Source organism: Eptesicus fuscus, chromosome 13 (genome assembly GCF_027574615.1).
Source record: "Eptesicus fuscus isolate TK198812 chromosome 13, DD_ASM_mEF_20220401, whole genome shotgun sequence".
In the NCBI taxonomy this organism is placed as follows: Eukaryota; Metazoa; Chordata; class Mammalia; order Chiroptera; family Vespertilionidae; genus Eptesicus; species Eptesicus fuscus.
In genome coordinates this window covers 83,870,141-83,891,986 of record NC_072485.1, presented here as the reverse complement: position 1 = coordinate 83,891,986, position 21,846 = coordinate 83,870,141, and the positions used below count along the sequence as shown (strand labels likewise).

The window sequence follows — 21,846 nt, the reverse complement described above, 5'->3', positions numbered from 1 at the left end:
CGTTTATGAATCACACTTTATTGTAGGTGCGTACGGGTAGGAAAAACGCATTGTATACCTAGGTCTCAGGCATCCAGGGGGGATCCTGGGACGCATACCGCACAGACTGGGGGGGACTGCTGTAAGCACCACAAAAGGAGAAGCATGAGGGTTGAGATGGAGGGGCCTAGAGGGAGGTCCCTGAGGACCTGAGACCCCCGTGGCAGCAAGGAGCCAGCTTGGCAAAGCCCCGGTGGAGGAAATGGCCGGTGGACAGCCCGAGGGCAGAAGTGAACTTGCATTCCAGGGATTCACATGATCGTGACTCTCTTAGGCTGCTGGATTCCATCGCTTCTGTACAATGTAGCATTTGGACGTCTGTGTCGGTGACTGGGCGTGGCCTACCTAGGATTTTCTTGTGTTTCCTTGCCCGGTTTGGGGGCCTGGTTTTGGCTCATAAGATGAGCTGGGCGGCATCCCACTTTTGCCTGTGCCCCGGAACATTCTGTGTGGGATCGATGTTATCTGCTTCCTGAGAACATTGTAGAAATCACCCCCAAAAACCTGGGCTTGGAACCTGCTGGAGAAAGGTGGGTGACCATCATTTCCATTTCTCCATTGGGTTTCTGTTCGTTAGGATTTTCCACTTCAGAAGTCACTTGAGGTGTTTTGTTTTTTTTTCCTTGAAATTATCCGTCATATCAAGTTTTGAATTTTATGGACATAAAGTTAAAAATCATAATCACTTACAATTACTCGGTCATTCACCCTGCATCTCCGGTTACTATTCTCTTTTCACTCCTAAATTTTATTGGTTACGTTGCTTCCTTAAAGTTCATCTATTTTATTTGTTCTTCAAACAGCCAGCATTGGGTTTTATTGACCAACTCTGTTTTCATAAACATTTTTGTGTTTTGTTAATGTCCTCTTTTATCCTTTCTTACTCGTGTGTTTATTTATGTATTTGTTCATTTTGGTTTTTTCTTTTTTTTCGCTTCTTGAGCTGAGAGCTTCGCACGTTCATTTTCAGCCTTTCTGGTTTTCTGAAACTACTATCCATGTTCCTCTGTGTACCCTTTCGGCAGCGCCCACAGGTTTTGATATGTTGTACTCTCGTAGTGGATCTGTTCTAAACGAATTGACTTTCTATTTTATCTTCTTTTTGCTCAAAGACTTACTTAGAACGGCGTTCTTTTCACTTCCAGGGGTATCAGCTGTCCCTCTCTCTTTGTTGCCGATTTCCCATTTCCCCCGCGGTCTGGGCTGTTGGACGTGCGCTTCCTCCGGGCGCCGTGCCTGCGTGGAGGCCCCAGAGCCCGCCCGTCGACTGAGGCGGGCGTGTCCGTTGGGCCGCTCCGTGTCTCCATCCTGTGCTGCTCCTCTGGTGTTCCCACCGGGATGTCTCCGCTCTGGAGGGAGCTGCTGGCGACGCGGTGGGTTCCTCCTTCCGTTGGTTTCGTTCGGTTTTGTCTTCCCCTCATTCTGGGCACACGTGACCTTTCCTCCCCGCGTGCAACAGTCTCGGCTCCACGTGTGAGCGCGCCCTCCCCTCCCCCTCGGGCTTCTGTCCGGGAACACTGGCCGCCGGTCTGGAACCTCCAGCCGCCACCTCCCTCGCTTCTCCTCCCTCCCGCTCGGCCGGCCCCTCCCCAGGGGTGCTCAGGTCTGAGGCCTCCATTCCTCCTGCAGACGCCCCACCCTTCGCAGCTCTCTAAAACCTCCTCGGGGTGAGCTCACCGGCAGGCAGGGGCTCTCGTCCCCGGCGGGAGCGGGGGGGGGGGGGGGGGGGGGGGCCGCTCCTCAAGTGTGTGGCGACTCCTCTCTCAGGGCGTGAGCTCCTGTAGCTGGGGAGGGGCTTCCTTTCCAGACAAGCGCTGGCGAGCACGCCCCCTGCTTCTGGCTGTGCCTCGGGTGCAGCAGGCGCTGCCTGTGCCACGGCCCGTGCAGGGCGGGCGTGAGGGGCGTGAGGGCAGGAAGGCGGCGGAGGACGCACGGGGAGTCTGGGGAGCGCGGTGCCTCCTGGGCCTCCACGCCAATCCCGGCCGAAGCGCTCAAGCGGTCCAGGGTGGGGACCGCTGTGTTTTGGATTGTCGCTCAGGCTGCAGGCGCCGGGGGGCCTGGGGGGCTGGCTGAGGGGGCTCTGAGGATGGAGGTCACTGGGTCTGAGCTTGAGCAAAGGAGGGCCACTGGGAAGCCGAGGGGACGCCAGGCCGAGCCCTGGGAGGACAGGACCCCCGACCCCTGGAGCCGTTGACCCCTGGAGCCCTTGACCCCTGGAGCCCTTGACCCCTGGAGCCCTTGACCCCTGGAGCCCTTGACCCCTGGAGCCCTTGACATCCAGGACAGTTCTCGGTGGCTCCTGGGCTTTGAGGGGGCCCGGCCACCCTCCCTGGCCGTCGCCCCTGAGCCCTCGTGGCCCCATCACCTCTTTGCCCGCGACACCTTCCCCCTGGCCCGCGGCGTCTCCGTAGGAGGCACTTCCTCCGGGAGCCGTGCCCTGGAAAAGCGCCGGGAGCACCCAGTCCCCGAACAGCCCCAAGATGCATGCCCCCCACCCTGCACCTGGGCCCTCACGCAACGGGGACGGTGCCGGGGTCGGGGGTCGGGGGTCGGGACCTGGAGACGGGGCGTGACCCGGGTTGCCCCCAGGTGCTCACAAGGGCCTGGAGGAGGGTCGGAGGCAGCGGAAGGGCCTCCGCGGAGACCAGGTGCAGCAGGGACAGGGCGCTGCGCTGGGGGCGGCCATGAGCCCAGGCCTGCAGGCAGCTCTGGACGCTGGGGGAGGCGGGAGGCGGGAGGCAGAGCCGTCCTGCGCCTCCGGAGACCCCTGAGCCCAGGGCCACGAGACAGTCCTGAGTGTGTGGGGCCTTCGGACAGCAGCCCAGGCATGGTGCCGCCCGGGGTACGGCCGCGGGCAAGGCGGGCGAACCCTGCCCCCGGGGCTGCCCGCCAGGAGGGGGGACAGGTAGTCAGCCCGAGCTGACGGCCGGAAGGAGCGCCCCGGGGCACGTAGCAGGGCTGTGACCCCGGCCAGGAAGTCAGCAAAGACATCCCCAGGAAGCAGCTGCGGCCCAGCAGGCAGCGGAGTGCACGCCAGCCGGCGGAGAGGCACGGCGCTCCCGAGGGTGGTACAGACAGCGCCCGCCCGCGCAGGAGGGAGCAGGCCTGGCTGGTGGGGCTGAGAGGAAGCGGGGGCTGAGCCGGGGCCAGGGGCGAGGGCAGGGAGAGGGAGAGGGAGAGCGACGGCCAGACAGGGCTGGGCCGGGGGCGCGCAGTGCGGGCAGCAGGGCGCCCCGAGGGCGTTGGCGACCGAGCCCCTGGAGAAAGCGTGTGCGCTAGAAGGTGGCTCGGGAGCGCGGAGAGGGGCCGGCCAGCCAGCACAGGACGCTGCGAGGGCCCGTCGGAGACCGGGGGGAGCCCCTGGAAATGTGAACTATGCCGCCGAGTGAAAAAACTCGGGAAGAAATTGAAGTAAATCTCCCAGAAAGTGGCCTAGAGACAGAGGGATGGAAACTGGGGAGACCAGCCAAGAGCGGCATCCAAGGAGCGAGCGCCCGTCCAAGCGGCCGTTCCAGGGCGGGGGACGAGCCGGAGGCGGCGGGAGGGGCGCCCACCGCGAACCTGGCTCCAGCGCCAGCCACCACGTCCGCACGTCCTTCCAGAAACCCCCGGCGTCCCAGGGAGCTGACAGCCGACCCCCCACCCCAAACCGTGGGCCCTGGAGCGGCTGGTTCTCAGGAGAGAGGAGCCACACGCTGCCTTCGGAATTCAGAAGGAATCACTCTGCCCAGCGACGCCAGGGCGCGGGCACGCGGCCTCAGACACGCGGGGTCGTCGCGTTACTTCCCGCACCTTCTCTCACGGTTGGGAGAAGGCGCCCCAGCCGCGTGGGGCGGAGGAGACGAGGGCAGCCGCCCGGTCCTGTGCGGGGAGAGCCAGGGGGCCCAGCCCGTGGGGGGAGGGCGCGCTCAGGAGGCCTGTCCCCCCGGGACACGGGGGCGGGCTCCCAGGGAGACCTGGGACGGCGGGCTGAGCCAGCGGGGTCACCCCAAAGGCGGCAGGCACGGCTGGGAGCAGGCGAGGACCAGGGCCCCAGGCTCGGGCGGGCCGGCCCCGTGGACGGAAGGAGGGGAAGGTCCAAGGCCGGAGCCCGGGGCCCGAGGGAGGACAAGGAGGGGCGCAGCCACGTGGGAAGTCACAAACCAAGAAATCACCACCAAGACGTCCCGACGGCCCTCAGGGTCCTGACTAGTAGCTGCCCCTCCCCCACCCCCTGCCCCATGGGACGGGCACAAGCCGAGCCCGAGTGGCCTTTTCCAGGGTAAGCTCAGTGAGCACACACTCTCCCCCTGACACTCACTGGCCAGGTCACACACTCACACTCACACACACACACACTCACTCTCATACTCATACTCACACACACATTCACAGGCAAGCTCACACACTCACACACATGCACATTCACACTCACACACACTCACATTCACACTCACACACACACTCACACACACACACACACTCACACTCTCATACTCATACACACACACTCACACACAACTCACACACACACACACACACTCACACACTCACCAGCAAGTCACACACTCACACTCACACTCACACACACACACTCACACACTCACACTCTCATACTCATACACACACACTCACTGGCAAGTTCACACACACACACACAATCACACTCACACACACTCACTCACACACTCACATTCACACACACACTCACCAGCAAGTCACACACTCACATTCACACTCACATTCACACTCACACATACTCACACTCACACACAATCACTGGCAAGTTCATACTCACACACACATTCACATTCACACTCACACACACACACACATACTCATACACGCTCACACACTCTCACTCTCACACACACACACAATCATTCACACTCACACACACTCTCATTCACACTCACACACACATAATTAACTCTCCCCACAGCGCACTAGCTGGCTGGGACGTGGGAGGACCCTGGGGGACCAGAGGAGACGGGGAGACAGGAGCCGGGAAGGGGCCAGGGCCCAGGGCCTGGGAGGAGGGGGGACCAGGCGGTGGGCAGAGGGTGGGGGCAGGACCACGGAGGAGGTGGAGTCGCAGACGGGGGCAGTGGGGGCTCGGGGTGAGGGAGGGGGTCCTCAGGAGGACATTCTCACCAGGAGCGGGCGGGAGGGCTGGCAGTCAGGCGTCCGCGGGCGCCATGGGCGTGAGGTGTGAGGTTCACAGGAGAGGTCGGAGCTGGCACTGACGCTGGAGCCGGTCTGCGTGGAGGCCGGGGGTGGACGAGGCGACGGGCAGGAGGCTGGGGGACGAGGCAGGACCACGGACGCCGGGCATGGCCGGCAGGAGAACCGGGAGCCCAGGTCCCAGACACCAGGGGAGGGGCTCCAGGAAGGGGCCAGGGTCCGGGCGGGTATGGCCACGTGGAATTCCGGGCTCCGTCTGACTCAGCACCGCCGCCACGTGCACCCGGACCCGCCCGACACCGCACCTACGGACGTGTCACACGCCCAAGTCACCAGGTCCTCCGTGCGGCACACGCGTGCTGTGAGGTCCGGCGGCCTGAGTGACCGGACGGGAGGGGGCCTTCGGGACAGGGACGGGCGTCGACGAAGCCAGAAGGCCAGGCGGGGGGAGCCGGGGGCCGCTCCACCGCCCCTCGGGGCCTGCGCGTGGGGACAGGCCAGGCGGCCTGAGCGTGGCCTGGGCCTGGGGCGGGGAGCAGGCTCGGGCGGACCTGGCGAGAGGTTCCCTGCCCAGAGCCGGCCGCGGAGGAGAAAGGCCGGAGAGCTGGGCGTGGGCGCTGGCCGGAAGCCGGGACGAGGCTCCCTGGGTGCAGGCAGTGGCCGGGGTGCCAGGGTGCAGACCTGGGCCCCCAGGGAGGGCGAGGCAGGGCCCTCCCAGCCCACGCGGCCTGCACCCTCCGCCCACTCGGCTCAGCCTCCTTCCGGGGCGATGGGCCCTGAGGGGGGGAGCCCCGCCCACGGTGCCGGCCTCCCTGTGGTGCCCGCCGGCTCCACGTGCGCCTGCATCATGGCAGTGAAGGCAGAGGTCCCGTCTTCCACAGATAACCCCTGACGGCCTGCACCGCGCGGCCCGGGGGGGCCGGGGAGGGTGCGGACCGGCCTGGGGGCGGGCGAGGGCCTCGGCGGGGAGCCGACGGGCGCCCGGGGGTGGGCCCCTCGGGCTCCGTCAGGAAGGACCCGCCAGGGTGGCCGCACGGGGAGTGGGTGCATGTGGGGAGCCGGCAGCGCGCGGGCGGACGCATTCTTTCCACAGATGCTTCCCGCTCCCACGTTCCAGGCTGCACCCCTGGGGCCCCCGGGAGGCCTCCTTCGCCCCCCCCCCCCAGCCCGGCCTGGCCTCTCCTGGCCCGGACCCTCTCCCCGAGGCCCCGCTCCCCTGTCCTGGAAGCGATTTTGTTGTCTGCGATCATGTGAAGCGCCTGAGTTATAGCTCTCCGGGGCACGCCGCCCGTTACCTAACGCCTGGCGCGTGCCCATGTCTTGAGTAATTATTGGGGGGCGGGGGGCCGTCCGGCCGCAGCGAGCCTCTCCGAGGGACGCTATTGTTTCCCGTGTCGGCTGCGCTGGAGGCCGCGCGGCACCGCAGCTGTGACTTGGAAGGAAAGAGGGCCCGGCCTCTGGGCGATGGGGGAGCGGACCCCGGGGCAGTGGGGGGCAGCTTAACCCTCCGGGCCCCGCGCCCCAGCCTCCGGGGGTGCCTGGCAGGGAGCAGGCTTGTCGGGGATCAGAGCCCGGGGCCCGGCCCGGCAGCGCCGCTTGGCAGCGCCGATGGAAACCACCGTGCGGTTACGCACAGACAGGCACGGAAACCCGGAGAACCGCGTGCTGAGGGCGCCAGGCGGCCCGTCCCCCTCCCGCCCTGGGCCCCGTCCCCCTCCCGCCCTGCCGGTCCGACCCCGGGGAGGGGGGTGCAGCCCAGCGCCCCCCACATGGAAATGGCTCTGGCCAGCAGCCCAGCCTACCACCCCGGGCCCCGGGGAGCAGAGCCGGGATGCAGGGTGGCTGGGGGTCCCCTGGGCGCCCCTCAGCTCAGGGCCCAGCCCTGCCTCCACCCGGGACCCAGGGCCTCAGGGACGGGAGCACCTACTGTGTGCCTGGAGGGGCGCCAGGTGCTGGAGCCACCAACCCCTTCCTCAGGAAGCTCGTCCAGGCAGAGCCGGGCGCGGAGCCAGCGCGGGGGTGGGTGGGGGTGGGGCGCGTTGCTGAGACGCAGGCCGGGGGAAGGGCTGGCGGGTGTGAGTGAGCCGGCGGAGGGGGTCCCCGAGGAGGTGACGTGGGAGCAGAACCCGAACGGGACGGGTGAGCTGGGAGATGTCAGGACGGAGGTGCCTCCGGGTGCCCGGCTCAGAGGGTCCGTGCCTCCGGGTGCCCGCGGCGCAGGGGCTGCGGGGAGGCCCCGCGGCGGGCCGTCCTGCGCCCTCGGAGACCCGGTCAGGGCACAGGCACCGTGGCGGGCTCGCTCTCCGGTCTGGGCGGTACAAGGAGGCAGCCCACCCGTGAAGTTTCTTTTCCCCGCGATGTCTCTCTCTCTCTCCCCCTCCCCTCCCCCGCTCTAAGATCAACGGCCACGTCCCCACGTGAAGATTTGTTTTAAGGCGGCGACTCCTTCCCTGCTCGCCGGGGCGTTCAGCGTCTTCATGACGGGCCTGCTGCGGGCGGGAGCGTGGGCCTGAGGTCCGGGCACGAGAGGACCTCGCGTTCGGGCTCAGTGACAGCCAGGCCCGTGGCTCTCGGGCGAGGGCGACGCGGGGAGCGTGGGGCCCGTGCCGGGCGGGGCCAGCTCAGGGCCGGCTGCCCCCTGAGGACGGCTCTCCGTCGATGAGAAGCCCCGGCGACTTGGAGCCCCCCCTCCACCCCCATGACATGCTCTGGTCCGCACTCTCTCGTCGCGTGGAGAACAGACGGGTGTCCCGGTCGAGGCCCTTGGCACAGAGATGTGGACAGGATTCGGGATGACGGGGGGGTCCCGGCTGCTGCTGAGCCGGTGCCCTCAGTGTAGCCTCATCAGGAGAGAACTGTGCCCGCCCCCCTCCCCCCGCCCCGGGCTCCAGCCGATTGACGCGCTCAGGGCTGAGGGGTCCCGAGCACGGCCCCAGGCCTCTCCCTGCCTCTCACCGGCTGCAGCACAGGCCTCGCCCGTGGCCCTGGGGCTGCTCCCACGGCCGCCATCGCGGGAGGAGGGAGAGGGCTGCACAGAAGGTTAAGCTGCCCCCCTGCCAGCCCCTCCCCCCTTACCTCCATTGACCAGAATGGAACGCGCCCCCCACGTCACCGCAAGGGCCCCTGGGAAACCGGCTCCCTCCAGGCGCCCAGGCCCCTCGCCAGGTCCGGCCCTGCGGGTTAGAAAGGAGACCGGGGCTCCGGGGCCATGAGCCCCCTTTGCCGCAGGCTAACGTGCGCGTGGGGCCGGGAGGCCGGGGAGAACGGACTCAGGCAGAACCTGGACGTAAGAGGCGGACGCTGCCATTTCTGGGGGACGCCGCCGGGAGACGGGACGCGTCGGTTCCAGATGCTTCTGAGACACCACGCACTGAGGCCAGCGCCGGGCTCCATGGCTTGCTTGACCCCAGGAGTCCGACCCGGGAGCCACCAGCATGTGGATGGGGTGAGGTCAGCAGCGGAGGGAGCGCCCCCTTCAGGGAGCAAAAGCAGAGACGGCGGCCACACAGTGGCCAGTGGACAAAGGGGCCGCGGGGGTTGGGGGGGGAGACACCGGGCGGTGTGGGCCCTGGCGCGGAAGAGCTTCGGCAGGGAGGGCGAGGGCCCGCCCCTCAGGACATCGGAGAGGTCAGGAGAGAAGATGGGGGAAGTGACCACTGCGAGGTCACCGGGAACTGGAGCCCTGGGGGCAGAAGTCCGGGTGACAAGGGCTGAAATGCGGGTACACAACCTCTGGATAACGCGGCGAATTAACGTCACGTCCGCCCCCTGCAATCCTGCTCCCAGGACAGGGAGGGTGTCAGTCAACGAGGCCCAAGTGACCGTGAGAGACGACGAGAGAGACACCACACGGTGTTGACAGAAGTTTGGAAATGGGGACGCGGAAGGACCCGTGGAGCCCGGGAGTGCAGGCAAGAGGCTGGAGGAGGAGGAGGCGGAGCGAGAGCCCCCGAGAACAAGACAGCCCCCAGCCCGAACCCTGGGCAGGCCGGAGGACGGAGGGAGCCAGCACGTAACGGAGAAAGGCCTTCGGGCCTCAGACAGGGGGGAAATCATTTCCAATCCAGACTTCCACACCCAGTCCCACTCTCAGCCCGGTGTCCTCCACGCTCAGACAGCCAGACACTCAGCAAAGGTCCATCTGAGCAGCCGTGGCCCCCCAGACACCCCCCTGCCTCTGACGCCAAGTACTGTCTGGTCCCAGCCCCGCCCAGAGGAGCCGAACCTGAGAGATCCCGAAGTTGGGGACCCCAGGGGCAGTTGTGGGTGAGGGATTAGCTTTCGTGATATAAAACGAGGGGGACTCGGCGAACGCTTTTGTGCGAAATCGTAAGACCCCTCCCCTCTCCTCCCCTCACTTCCCAGAAGGCCCTCCTCAGGGCACAGATGTGATTGCAGGGCACCCGCCACAAAGGGGACACCCTGTTTCCAGGGAGAAAAACGTGAGTCCCACACAGCGGCCATCAGCGTCTCCCACAGCAACGAAGGAAGCCAGCGCGCAGGGCAAACAGCCTCCGGACCTGCGAGGGGGCATCCTCCCCAACCTACAATGCCATACCCAGCCCCGCTCTCCGGTCGGGGGCAGGTGGCAGGCCCCTCCGCACGTGCACCGTCGGAAGCTTGGCTTCCCACACGCCTCCCTCGGGAAGCTCCCGGGGACGCCAGGAAGCCCCCCCAGGAGGAAGAAGGGGGGCGCTGACAGGCGGCTGGGGTTCTCAATGGGAGGAAGAGGGTGAGCCACTGACAGGTGCATGAAAAGCTCAGCAAAGCACAAGGCGATGCGGAACCCCGGGGAAAACAAAGGGTTGTCCTAGAAGACCGCGGGACGCCGCGGAAAACAGGGTTTCCGTAGCGACGGGAAGCGGCGTGAGGTTTACCTGAGTTGGGACAGGAGTCGTTGGCCTGGGACTGCCCTGTGCCTCCTGGGAGGGGCTGTGCCGCTGCTACGGGGGTTCAGACGGGGCTGGGGAAAGGAAATCCTGATCTCGCCGTCCGTCCTGGGCAGTCACTGCGGACGCTGACACTGCGGAGGCGAGGAACCGGCAGCCGCGGTGTGGGTACCGAGGGCAGCTGAGAGCGTGGGGGTGCCTCTGGGGTCGGGAATGGGGGGTGGAGGATACAGCACCCAGAGAGCTCTCCACGTGGGCTTGCTGGCGGCCGGAAAGCTCCAGAATGAAGGGAAGGAGAGAGAGATGGGGAGGCGGGTGGGGAGGTTGGCGGAAGGCCTGGGGGGGGGAGGACATGGCGCTGGGGAGCTGGGGGGTGGACATGGCGCTGAGGAGCTGGGGGGGAGGACATGGCGCTGAGGAGCTGGGGGGGGACATGGCGCTGAGGAGCTGGGGGGGCGGGGGGCGGGGAGGAGCTGGGGGGGAGGACATGGCGCTGAGGAGCTGGGGGGGAGGACATGGCGCTGAGGACCTGGGGGGCGGGGGGTGGGGAGGAGCTGGGGGGGAGGACATGGCACTGATGAGCTGGGGGGGAGGACATGGCGCTGAGGAGCTGGGGGGGCGGACATGGCGCTGAGGAGCTGGGGGGGAGGACATGGCGCTGAGGAGCTGGGGGGGCGGACATGGCGCTGAGGAGCTGGGGGGGAGGACATGGCGCTGAGGAGCTGGGGGGGCGGACATGGCGCTGAGGAGCTGGGGGGGAGGACATGGCGCTGAGGAGCTGGGGGGGAGGACATGGCGCTGAGGAGCTGGGGGGGGCGGACATGGCGCTGAGGAGCTGGGGGGGCGGACATGGTGCTGAGGAGCTGGGGGGGCGGACATGGCGCTGAGGAGCTGGGGGGGAGGACATGGTGCTGAGGAGCTGGGGGGGAGGACATGGCGCTGGGAGCTGGGGGGCGGGGGGTGGGGAGGAGCTGGGGGGGAGGACATGGCGCTGAGGAGCTGGGGGGGAGGACATGGCGCTGGGAGCTGGGGGGCGGGGGGTGGGGAGGAGCTGGGGGGGAGGACATGGCGCTGAGGAGCTGGGGGGGAGGACATGGCGCTGAGGAGCTGGGGGGGAGGACATGGCGCTGAGGAGCTGGGGGGGAGGACATGGTGCTGAGGAGCTGGGGGGGAGGACATGGCGCTGAGGAGCTGGGGGGGAGGACATGGTGCTGAGGAGCTGGGGGGGAGGACATGGCGCTGGGAGCTGGGGGGCGGGGGGTGGGGAGGAGCTGGGGGGGAGGACATGGCGCTGAGGAGCTGGGGGGGAGGACATGGCGCTGAGGACCTGGGGGGCGGGGGGTGGGGAGGAGCTGGGGGGGAGGACATGGCACTGATGAGCTGGGGGGGAGGACATGGCGCTGAGGAGCTGGGGGGGCGGACATGGCGCTGAGGAGCTGGGGGGGCGGACATGGTGCTGAGGAGCTGGGGGGGCGGACATGGCGCTGAGGAGCTGGGGGGGAGGACATGGTGCTGAGGAGCTGGGGGGGAGGACATGGCGCTGGGAGCTGGGGGGCGGGGGGTGGGGAGGAGCTGGGGGGGAGGACATGGCGCTGGGAGCTGGGGGGCGGGGGGGTGGGGAGGAGCTGGGGGGGAGGACATGGCGCTGGGAGCTGGGGGGCGGGGGGTGGGGAGGAGCTGGGGGGGAGGACATGGCGCTGAGGAGCTGGGGGGGAGGACATGGCGCTGAGGAGCTGGGGGGGAGGACATGGTGCTGAGGAGCTGGGGGGGAGGACATGGCGCTGGGAGCTGGGGGGGAGGACATGGCGCTGAGGAGCTGGGGGGGAGGACATGGTGCTGAGGAGCTGGGGGGGAGGACATGGTGCTGAGGAGCTGGGGGAGGGCATGGCGCTGGGAGCTGGGGGGGGAGGACATGGCGCTAAGGAGCTGGGGGGGAGGACATGGCGCTGAGGAGCTGGGGGGGAGGACATGGTGCTGAGGAGCTGGGGGGGAGGACATGGCGCTGGGAGCTGGGGGGGAGGACATGGTGCTGAGGAGCTGGGGGGGAGGACATGGCGCTGAGGAGCTGGGGGGGAGGACATGGTGCTGAGGAGCTGGGGGGGAGGACATGGCGCTGGGAGCTGGGGGGCGGGGGGGTGGGGAGGAGCTGGGGGGGAGGACATGGCACTGATGAGCTGGGGGGGAGGACATGGCGCTGAGGAGCTGGGGGGGCGGACATGGCGCTGGGAGCTGGGGGGGGAGGACATGGCGCTAAGGAGCTGGGGGGGAGGACATGGCGCTGAGGAGCTGGGGGGCGGGGGGGTGGGGAGGAGCTGGGGGGGAGGACATGGCACTGATGAGCTGGGGGGGAGGACATGGCGCTGAGGAGCTGGGGGGGCGGACATGGCGCTGGGAGCTGGGGGGGAGGACATGGCGCTGAGGAGCTGGGGGGGAGGACATGGCGCTGGGAGCTGGGGGGCGGGGGGTGGGGAGGAGCTGGGGGGGAGGACATGGCGCTGGGAGCTGGGGGGCGGGGGGTGGGGAGGAGCTGGGGGGGAGGACATGGCGCTGAGGAGCTGGGGGGGGAGGACATGGCGCTGAGGAGCTGGGGGGGAGGACATGGCGCTGAGGAGCTGGGGGGGAGGACATGGCGCTGGGGAGCTGGGGGGGAGGACATGGTGCTGGGGAGCTGGGGGGGAGGACATGGCGCTGAGGATCTGGGGGGGCAGGGGGCGGGGAGGACATGGCGCTGGGGAGCTGGGGGGCGGGGGCATTGGGAAGAGCAGGAAGGTGGTGAGGAGCAGGAGAGGCGGCCCTCCACGCTGACCCCGTATGTGGCCGTGTGGAGCCCTCTGGGTGGCGGGGGCTGGGTGTGCGGGACAGGGCGGTGGGGAGAGAGGAGGGCTCACCGGTGGGTGCCCCGTCCCCACCTTGAACTCGGGTGACAAAGGGGGCTGGGCTTCTGCCCGTGGGTCCCCCGAGCTGTGAGCTGAGTGGTAAGGAGGAGGGGCTCTGAGGCCCAGGCCCAGGCCCCGGCCCGAGGCGGGGCCCCAGGCTGCGACGGGGGCGCCCCAGGCCCCGGAGGCCTGCAGACCACACTGAGCGCGTCCCACAGCAGCACCCCAACCCTGGGCCCCCGGAGACCGCACAGGGTGCCACCTGGGGAGTCCTCAGCCCCCGGCCCCCGCTGGGCACGGCCCCGGGACCTGGCTGCGCGGCCACCCCAGGAGTGAGCTCTGAGGACGGGTTCCAGCGCGGCTGCCTCGGAGCCGTGTGGCGTGAGGCCAGCGAGGAGTCAGCGCAGCTCCTCGGCCGGACGGGCAGGGGGCGCGGGGCAGGGGGCGCGGGGCCGGGTGTCTCCCTGAAGGGCTTCTACCTTTCAGAGAGAATGTTTTCCAGAAACACCCACATTTCGTGCAAAACCTTCCAAACTGGCCAATTTAAAACAAGAACTCCCGCCCCGGCCGGCGTGGCTCAGGGGACAGAGCGTCGGACCTCAGACTGAAGGGTCCCGGGTTCGATTCCAGTCAAGGGCACGTACCTCCCCGGCCCGGGCCCTGGTCGGGGCGCGTGCAGGAGGCAGCCAATCGATGTGTTTCTCTCACATGGACGTTTCCCTCGTCCCTCCCTCTCTCTCCCACTCTGTCTAAAAATCGATGGAAAATGTCCTCGGGTGAGGATTCAAAAATAAATAAAACAAGAGCCGCCGGGCGAGGCGGTGGCCAGGCGGGAGGGCGACGGTGGGCGCGGGGTCGGTGCAGCGGGGCGGGCAGAGCTGGCAGAGGAGGAGGGCGTCGCGAGGTGTGAGCCTTGGGGTGTCCGTCGGGTGGGTCCTGCCTGGCTTGCTGGGACGTAGGGAAGTTCGCAGCCGCGTGGTGGGCCGGACGGAGGATGAAGTGAGCACCGCGCCGGTGCACAGACGTGCTGAGTTGTCACGCCGTGACCCCGTGCGTGTCCCCGGCGTGCCCGGTCCAGAGCCTGGAACCCCAGCTCCCTGCACCCCCGGCGCAGCTCCAGGCTGGCACCCAGCTCCACCCGGCGTGCATCGCTCCTGAGAGCAGCCGGGCGGCCACTGGTCCGGTGGGGGGGGGGCGGGGGGCCTGGGCTGGATCACAGGGACCCGGGTTCCCTCCCCGCGAGCCCCAGGCCTGGCGCCCGCCTCCTGCCCGCTGTCTCCTGCCCGGCCCGGCCCGGCAGCACGCTGAGGCAGCCCCGGCAGTCGTGGCCGGGCCGCCATCGGGCCGGAGCTGGGATCAAGGCTGAGCAGGTTCTGCCAAAATTCCCCCTGAAAGACTCTTGTTCGGGACTTTCGTTTGAAAACAAACTCGTAAGCACATCAGGCTGGCCCCCGTCGCCGAGGGTTTGATCATTGCTTCTTTCTCCTCCGAGGGAGGCCACGTGGGCGCTGACCGTTAGCTGGGCGCGTGGAGGCAGGAAGAAGGCGCTTTTGTGGCCCTGCCCCGCCGTCACTATCCGACTGCAAATCAGGACACGGTTCCAGGTCCCCCCACGGCTGCCTCCCTGCAGCTGGGGTTTGCCCGTGGCCGCCCCACCGCTCACGGGGTCCTGTCACCGTGCACGTGAGGGAGGGACAGTCTGTGCTCAGGGCCAGAGGGTGAGGGGACTTCGGGGACCCTCTCTCTGCACCCCACGAAGGCCCAGGAGAGGCCGCCCGCCGTAACCCTGGCCCAGGGCCCGCCCACAGCCCGGGCTCCCCCCGAGACCCCACCCGCAGAAGAGCGTCCGAGGGGCTCCGCTGTGGACCGTCTCCCTTCACCCTCAAGACGGCCGCCGAGGGCAGAGCAGGCGGGGAGGAGGCGGCAGCCGAGCGGCAGCCGGGCCTGAGTCAGCCCCCGACCAGCCCGGCCACGGCTCAGGCCACATATTGGCAGTGGGATCAGCCACTGAGGGGACCGGGACAAGGCCGTGCGTGCTGGGCAGAGGCCACGGCAGGGCCCGGGGCTGGGCAGTGCCGGGCAAACTCAGGACACCCAGAGCCGGGGGGCAGCAGGCAGCCCCTGGGCGGTCAGGAGGAGGCACACCTTGGGGTGGGGCTGGGAGGCGCCACAGGGCTTGACCCACCCCGTGTCCCCCACACCTCCTGCCCCCCAGTAGGGACTGTCACCTCGAGGTGGCCCTGGACTGCGCCTCCTCAGCCACGCCCAGCAGCCCCACCCCTGCCTGCATCCCAGCACCGCTGTCCCCTCCCTGAGAGCACCCCGTAAACCCTCCGCACCCACGTGCCCATCTGGAGGCCTGCACAGATGTTCAAGTGCCATAAAGTGAAAATTTACGAAACCACAGGATTCTTCTGTGAAGCGTTTGGCGCATTAATTGGTGCCAAACCAATCGGTGCTCGGAGCCGGGCCTGCGCAGTTAGGCGGCGTGAAGCCACGCCTGGACCGGCCTTCGTCGGGGCCACGGGGCTGCGGGGCCCAGGGAGCCCGTGTGGACCCCTAAGCCGGGGCCCCTTCACGCTCAGGCCCCCCAGGGCAGGAGCAGGCAGTGGGCTGAGGGGGACCCCGGGGTCTCAGGCCAGGGAGAGGGACAGGGTCTGGGTGTGAGCAGGTCTCCCACGTGCCTCCCCCTCGCTCACCTCCTGAGCCCGTCCCCTCCTGCCCAACGCTGTCTTCCCAGCATGGAATCGGGGTGGGGGCTGTGGGGACGCGTGGGCAAGGCCCTTCTCCGGGGGGGGGGGAAGAGGGGGGCGTGGTACAGACCTCAGTCGAGGTCTCCAAACAGTTCTGCAGAGAACGGGGTGCGGGGCAGCGCCTGGGGGGCTGAGGGCGTGGCCCCAGGCCCAGGGCAGCCCTCCCGCACCAGCTCTGTCCGGGGGGATCGACGATGAGGCCCCCCTGGCCCGGGGACAGGACCCTGGAGGTGTGGCTGTCCCCCCTGGGCCCGGCGGGTCTCACCGGGTGCCAGCCAAGGAGGCAGAGCCCCCGCCCGGCCGCCATTCAGACGGAGGGAGGGGCGCGGGCGCTGGGCCACCGTCCTGGCTACAGAGGGCGGGCTCCCTGGCCCACGTGTCCACACCGTGCCGACGGGCAGGGCCGTGCTCGTACAGACACGTGTGCCCGGTCCACGCACACGCATGTGGCCAGCGCACGCAGCTCACCCGCGGGAACAGGGAGCCGCGCCGCCTCACCTCGCTCTTTCCCCGCAGGTGACGCAGCTGGACCAGCGGCTGGTGCTCATCACGGACCTGCTCCACCAGCTCCTCTCGCTGCACCAGGGCGGCCCCCCGGGCGGCCGGCCCCCCAGCGGCGGCGGGGCCCCCCTGCAGCCCTGCCGGGGCCCCATCGACCCCCAGCTCTTCCTGCCCAGCAACGCCCTGCCCACCTACGAGCAGCTGACCGTGCCCCGAAGGAGCCCCGACGAGGGGTCCTGAGGGGGGCCTGGGCCTGAGAGGGGCGGCCCCGAGGAGCCCCCACCCGGCCTGCCCCGCCTCCCACGCGGCAGGGGCACCTCCTGAGGTCCCGGGGCAGCCCCTCTCTCCCAGCCCCTGGGCACCCTGGGACCACGCTGCCGCCCGGGCCTGGGCTGGGGGCGGGCTGAGGCCGCCGCTTCCTGCCGCTGGGTACCGGCGCTTGGCTGGGGACGGGCGCCCCCTCCACTCGGGGACCGTGGCCCCACATGGTGTGTGTGGTGGTTGGGACTCAGTGGCCGGGGTCAGGCGGGCCCTCGGGGCAAGGACCCTGGCACTCACTCGCTCCAGGTACGGCAGGCGGGCAGGCGGGCAGGCCCAGGGAGGAGACAGGCAGGGCAGGGCGGGCCCAGTCCCTGCCAATCAAAGGATGCCCATGCCCGCTCAGAGGGCCCCCGGGCCTGGGCCTTGAGCCTCGGTCTCGGAGATGCTGACTCGACGGCCGAGGACTGTGAGGAGCCGGTCCTGAGGCCGCGCTTCGAGCAGGAGGGACCGGCCCACGTCCCCCACGCTTCACTGGGGCGGGATGTCCACCGGCGGAATGGGGGTGGACGGCCCCCCACTGTGGACTGGCAGCTTCTCCTGCCCATTCCGGAGAGGAGAGGGGCCGCCCCACCCCTCCGGCAGCCGCCGCCGCCGCCGCCGCCCTGCGGAGCAGCTGGGCAAACGCACACGGGGGTGCGCCCCCCCGACCCCGACCCGGCTCCTCGGGCGTCACGGCTCACAGAAATCAGAGTAATTTGTGGTGATTGGAGTCTGTGTTTTAATGAGTCTCACGGTGTGATTTTGATTCTCTCTGCCGGCTTTTCCTAATAAACGTGGAGTCACCGGGTTGATCTCGGCATTGCTCTCGCCTCGTTCCTGGGGGGCCCTCCTCTGGGACCACCCCGTCCTCCCTCGGAGCTGTCACCCCTCCAGGCACCAGAGCTCCCGCTCTGTCCACACCCGCCCGGTGGGGGGGGGGAGGGCGGCCAGGAGCCCCAGCACCTGGCCTGGGAGCCGGGGCCCCCCCGGGGCCAGGAGTGCCTTGAGGCGGGGGCCTTCCTGGAGCTGCCCCCACACCGTGGCTGTCTCTGCCCACAGCACCGAGCGGAGGGGAAGAAGGTGGCCAGAGTGGGCCCGGCCGCCCAGCCTCGCTCTTGCTGGAATGTTCTTCCCACCCCTCCCCACCTGCTACAATGGTGCTGTGGCCGCCAGCCCAGCACAAAGCCCCCTCCTGCAGGAAGCCCTCCCTGATAGCCCCCATGACCGCCCCTCCCGGCCTGTGCCCCTCCCAGGGGGCAGGGGTGAGCTGGTGAGGTCGCTGCCCCCAGACAAGCAGTGAGGGCAGAGCTAGGGAGCCGTCTTCTATGCCCGTGGCCGCACGCCAGCTCCACCCTCACTGCCAGGGCCATGGCGCTGGGTGTGGCCGGGAGGGGCCCTATGGTCCCCTGCTCCTCCCCCCGCCCCCTGTGGGCATCTGGGCCCCGCCCCCTGTGGGCATCTGGGCCCTGCCCCCTGTGGGCATCTGAGCCCCGCCCCCTATGGGCATCTGAGCCCCGCCCCCTGTGGGCATCTGGGCCCTGCCCCCGGTGGGCATCTGGGCCCCGCCCCCTCCTGGGCCCAGCCTCCTCGCCCCAGGCCTCCCGCGTGCACAGGACCCTGCGGTCCCCTCAGAAGCAGGTGCCCCAGTGGCTGCTGGACAGGAGCCCACAGTCCACCTCACAGAGGAGTGAGCGGGTCAGGGGCTCAGAGGCCGCCAGCCCGGCCCACGGCTGGGATCAGCCAGGGTCCCTCCCGACTGGGGCGCTGGTGGTTCTGGGGTGTCCCCTGTCCGTGAGGGGGCCCCTGGTTTGGTCACGATATGGCCCCTGCCCTTCTCCCAGCAGCCCCTGGGGCGGGGGCTCCCTCTTCAGGGCCCGTACTCAGTCCGGGGCCCGGCCTGGCTGGGCTGTGGGTGCGGGGACAGCAGCCCACACCCCGGGGGCCACCTTCGGGGCCACACTGGGCCTCCCCATCTGCCCTCCCAGGCCGGGCTGGGCCTCGTCTAAGGACCCCCGAGCCCACCATGCCAGGGGCCTCCAGGCCCCTCCTCCAGGAGCTCGAGGTGCTCAGACCATCAGAGTGGGTGCAGGGAAGGCCCCAAGCTCAGGGTCCCCACGGCACGCAGCACCCCTAGGCCTCAGTGCCCCCAGGCCTATCCGGCTCCCAGGCCAGGTGGTGCCCCAGTGCTCGGCGAGGCCCCATCCTCCGCTCCTGCTCACAGGCGGGGACTCTCAGCCAGTGCGCGGGGGCGGGGGGTGGAGGCCACTGCACCTCTGACTGTCCCTCACTCTCTCCTCCCGCCAGAGCCCCCAGTCCCGGGGCCGCAGGAGGCAGAGGACGGCCAGCGTGGGTCCGGAATCCCGGGTTCCGTGTGGAGGGGCCCCTGGGGGAGGGTCCCACTCGGCTGAGCCCCGCTGTGTCTGGCCCCCAGGGGCTCCCCAGAGCCCGGCCTGGCACCCACCGAGGGGACGGGCGGTGCAGGGCAGGGGAGTGGGGGCCGCAGGCCTGGGGCTCCCAGCCCGCCGGGGGGAGGGGCGGAGCAACAATTACTGGAAAGGCAGAGCTCTTTCCGTGTTGGGTAAGTATCAGCGGAAACCCCAGGAAGCGGCTGGCTGGGGAGGGAGCCCCCGGCCAGGTGGGCGGCAGCTCAGGACCCGCTGCCTCCGGCCTCCCCGGCCGCCCTCGCGCCCGGCCCGGCCCCGTCTGCGCACCGAGTGCCCGGGGCTCCCTCCTGGACGGGCACGGCGGCCCTCCCGGGTGTGAAATGCAATTTACCTGAAATAAAGCCCAATCATGGAATTAGCTCGTTAACGCCCCGGGGGAGGCGGGGCCCGGCCGGCGGGCGCTCCGTGCCCGCCCGGTGCCCGCGGTCTGAGGACAGATGGCGCCCCGGCCGCCTCGCCGCATTCCTTCACTCTGCCCCCCGATAACTGACTTCGCCAGCACACGGCCATCTGGTGTGTGACACGTCCTTGTGCCCCGGACAATGGCCCGGCCGACCTCTCCGGGGGAAGGCCGTCGCCCGGGCAACCGTGGCATGTGCAGCCAGGCCCATTCAGGGCCCCTCCCCCGCCCCTTTGTGGGCTCCGTGGCCGCCCGGCTGCTCACGCTCACAACACCCGTGAGCATTTGTCCGCGGTGCCCGGCCTTTGTCTCCAAATTGGGCTCTCGGCGAGCTCCGTGGTGCCCAGCGGGCGCCCGAGCATCTGCTGGGGGAAGGGGGAGGGGCGGGGCAGCTGCCCGCTTCCTGGGCACCCACCTCCTCTGCCACACCCTCCCCCACGAGAGCGCCCTCGGAGCCGGGGGGGGGGGGAAGGTGGCACCTCACGGGCACTGGCTTGGCCCGGAGCCAGGAGAGGGAGGGCTGCCCCCCCCCCCGCCGCCCTGTCCGTGACGGGGGAGCAGGAACAGTGACCCTCGGGGGAGGGAGGGGCCGGGGGAGAAGTGTGTGAGCTCAGCGCCCGTGGGCACCCCGCGAGGGCCTCAGAGGAGTCCGCGCGGCCCAGGGCGTGCCTCGTCCGGGCGCCACCGCTTCCCGGCACCCCGCCCGGCCTGCCGACCCCTCAGCGCGACCTCCTACCCTTCTGCACCCAGCTGCGCCCCAGGACCCGCTCAGCGGCTGCTCGCCTCCTGCACCCGAGCCGGCTCCGGCCCCAACTCCCTGTGACCCCGGCCTGTGAGCCCTGGGGCCCTGCCCGCTCCCGGTGCCCCAGCCAGGCCGACGCCCCACAGCATCTCCTGCTGCCCTGGGTCAGGCCCAGAGCTGCCAGCGGGCACAGGCCCTCCCTGCTCGGGACCGTGTGGGCAGGCAACCCCCCCCCCCAGGCTGGGTCAGAGCCATGCCCAGCCCCCCCCCGCCCCCCCCCGGAGAAGGAACTGTGCGGGGACCTTCAGGCCTGGACCCTCAGGCGCGGGCAGTGCCCGTTCAATTAGGGAGGAAAGGAGAGTCTGCAACGAGGTCCTGACCCAAGCAGGGCACCTGGAGGGCACTGCCATCTGGGGGGCCCACCACCCTGTGCCCTGGGGTGGGGCAGCCAGTCAGCTGGGGTGGGGTGGGGTGGGGTGGGGTGGGGTGGCAAAGGCAGAGCGGGCAGCCCCGAGCCAGCGCCTCCGCGCCGAGGACCCGCAGAGTCACGCACAGGTCCCGCGGGCGGTCCCGGTCTGGGGCCCTTCCTGGCTCCCCGACACCACCTCCCGGGCCCAGCTGTACCGGGACCGCCCCTGCACCCTGGACCCCGCGGCTCACCATCTCAGCCCCAGCGGCACCCGAGAGCCAGCGAACGAGGGCATCGGCCCGAGCTGGGCAGTGGGGCCGGGTCCCAGGCGGCAGAGCAGGGCCGAACGCCGCTCCCTCTGAGCCCAGGCCAGGCCCCCCCCTGCCCTGCCAGCCCCCCGGCCCTTCCAGCCCCCCCCCCAGCCCCCCCGCCGGCAGCGCAGCCTCGGCAACAGGCCGCCCGCCTGGCGGCAAGTGAACCCTGGAGCAGGTGACCTCTGACCTCGCTGGCCAGCTGCCGCTTCTTCACCTGCTCAAGGCAGGCTGCCGGCTCCCGCGGGCCAGGCCTGGGCAGAGGCCGAGACACTGGCCTAAAGTGGGGCCCCGACCCGTCGTGGGGCAGGGGCCACCACCTGCCCCCTCCAGGCCAAGGCCCTGAGGCCCCGGCGCCCTCCCAGACCGTAGACACGAGCTGTGTGGAAGGGGGTGGAAGCCAGTGGGAGGTCTCTCTGAGCCCTAAACTCCCGGGCCTGATTCTGCCATTTGACCCTCCTCCAGCGCCCAGTGAGTCATGGCACCTCCCCACCCCTCCCCCCGCCGCCAGCCCCCCCGCCAGGAGAGGGGGAGGAGCTGTGCCAGGGCAGACCTCCCCGAGCCAGCGGGGACCTCCCTCCCTGAGCCATCCGCCCTCCATGGCCCCAGAAGGGGGCTGCCCTCACCTGTCCCGGCTTAGGGTCCCTCTTCGGGCAGCGACCCCGCACCTGAGGCGCCTGTGGGCCAGGACAGGCTGGGTGGCGGGATCCATCCTGGTGCCCACGTGGGCCTAGCTCAGCGCCTGCTGCTTCCCGGGGAGACCGGGGGGGGGGGGGGGGGGGCGTGTTGAGACCGAGTTGAAATCTTGTCTCTCGCCCGGCCAGCGTGGCTCAGGGGTTGAGCGTCGACCTATGAACCAGGAGGTCAGGGTTCGGTTCCCCGTCAGGGCACATGCCCAGGGTGGTGGGCTCGATCCCCAGTGTGGGGCCTGCAGGAGGCAGCCGGTCCATGACTGTCTCTCATCGTTGATGTTTCTCTCTCCCTCCCTCTCCCTTCCTCTCTCAAATCAATAAAAAAAT

At 69.2% G+C, this 21,846-nt stretch overlaps 1 protein-coding gene across 4 annotated transcripts in view; it reads left to right on the top strand.

Moving 5' to 3' along the window:
* The window catches only part of KCNQ1 (potassium voltage-gated channel subfamily Q member 1), a 231,060-nt gene extending 213,923 nt beyond the window's left edge, over positions 1–17,137 (top strand). For all 4 annotated transcript variants that reach the window (XM_054724929.1, XM_054724930.1, XM_054724928.1 and 1 more), the window contains one exon: positions 16,237–17,137. In XM_054724929.1, coding sequence (XP_054580904.1) covers positions 16,237–16,461 — 225 coding nt within the window. In that variant the 3' untranslated portion in view covers positions 16,462–17,137. The remainder of the gene's footprint in view (positions 1–16,236) is intronic.
* The last annotated feature ends 4,709 nt before the right edge of the window (positions 17,138–21,846 follow it).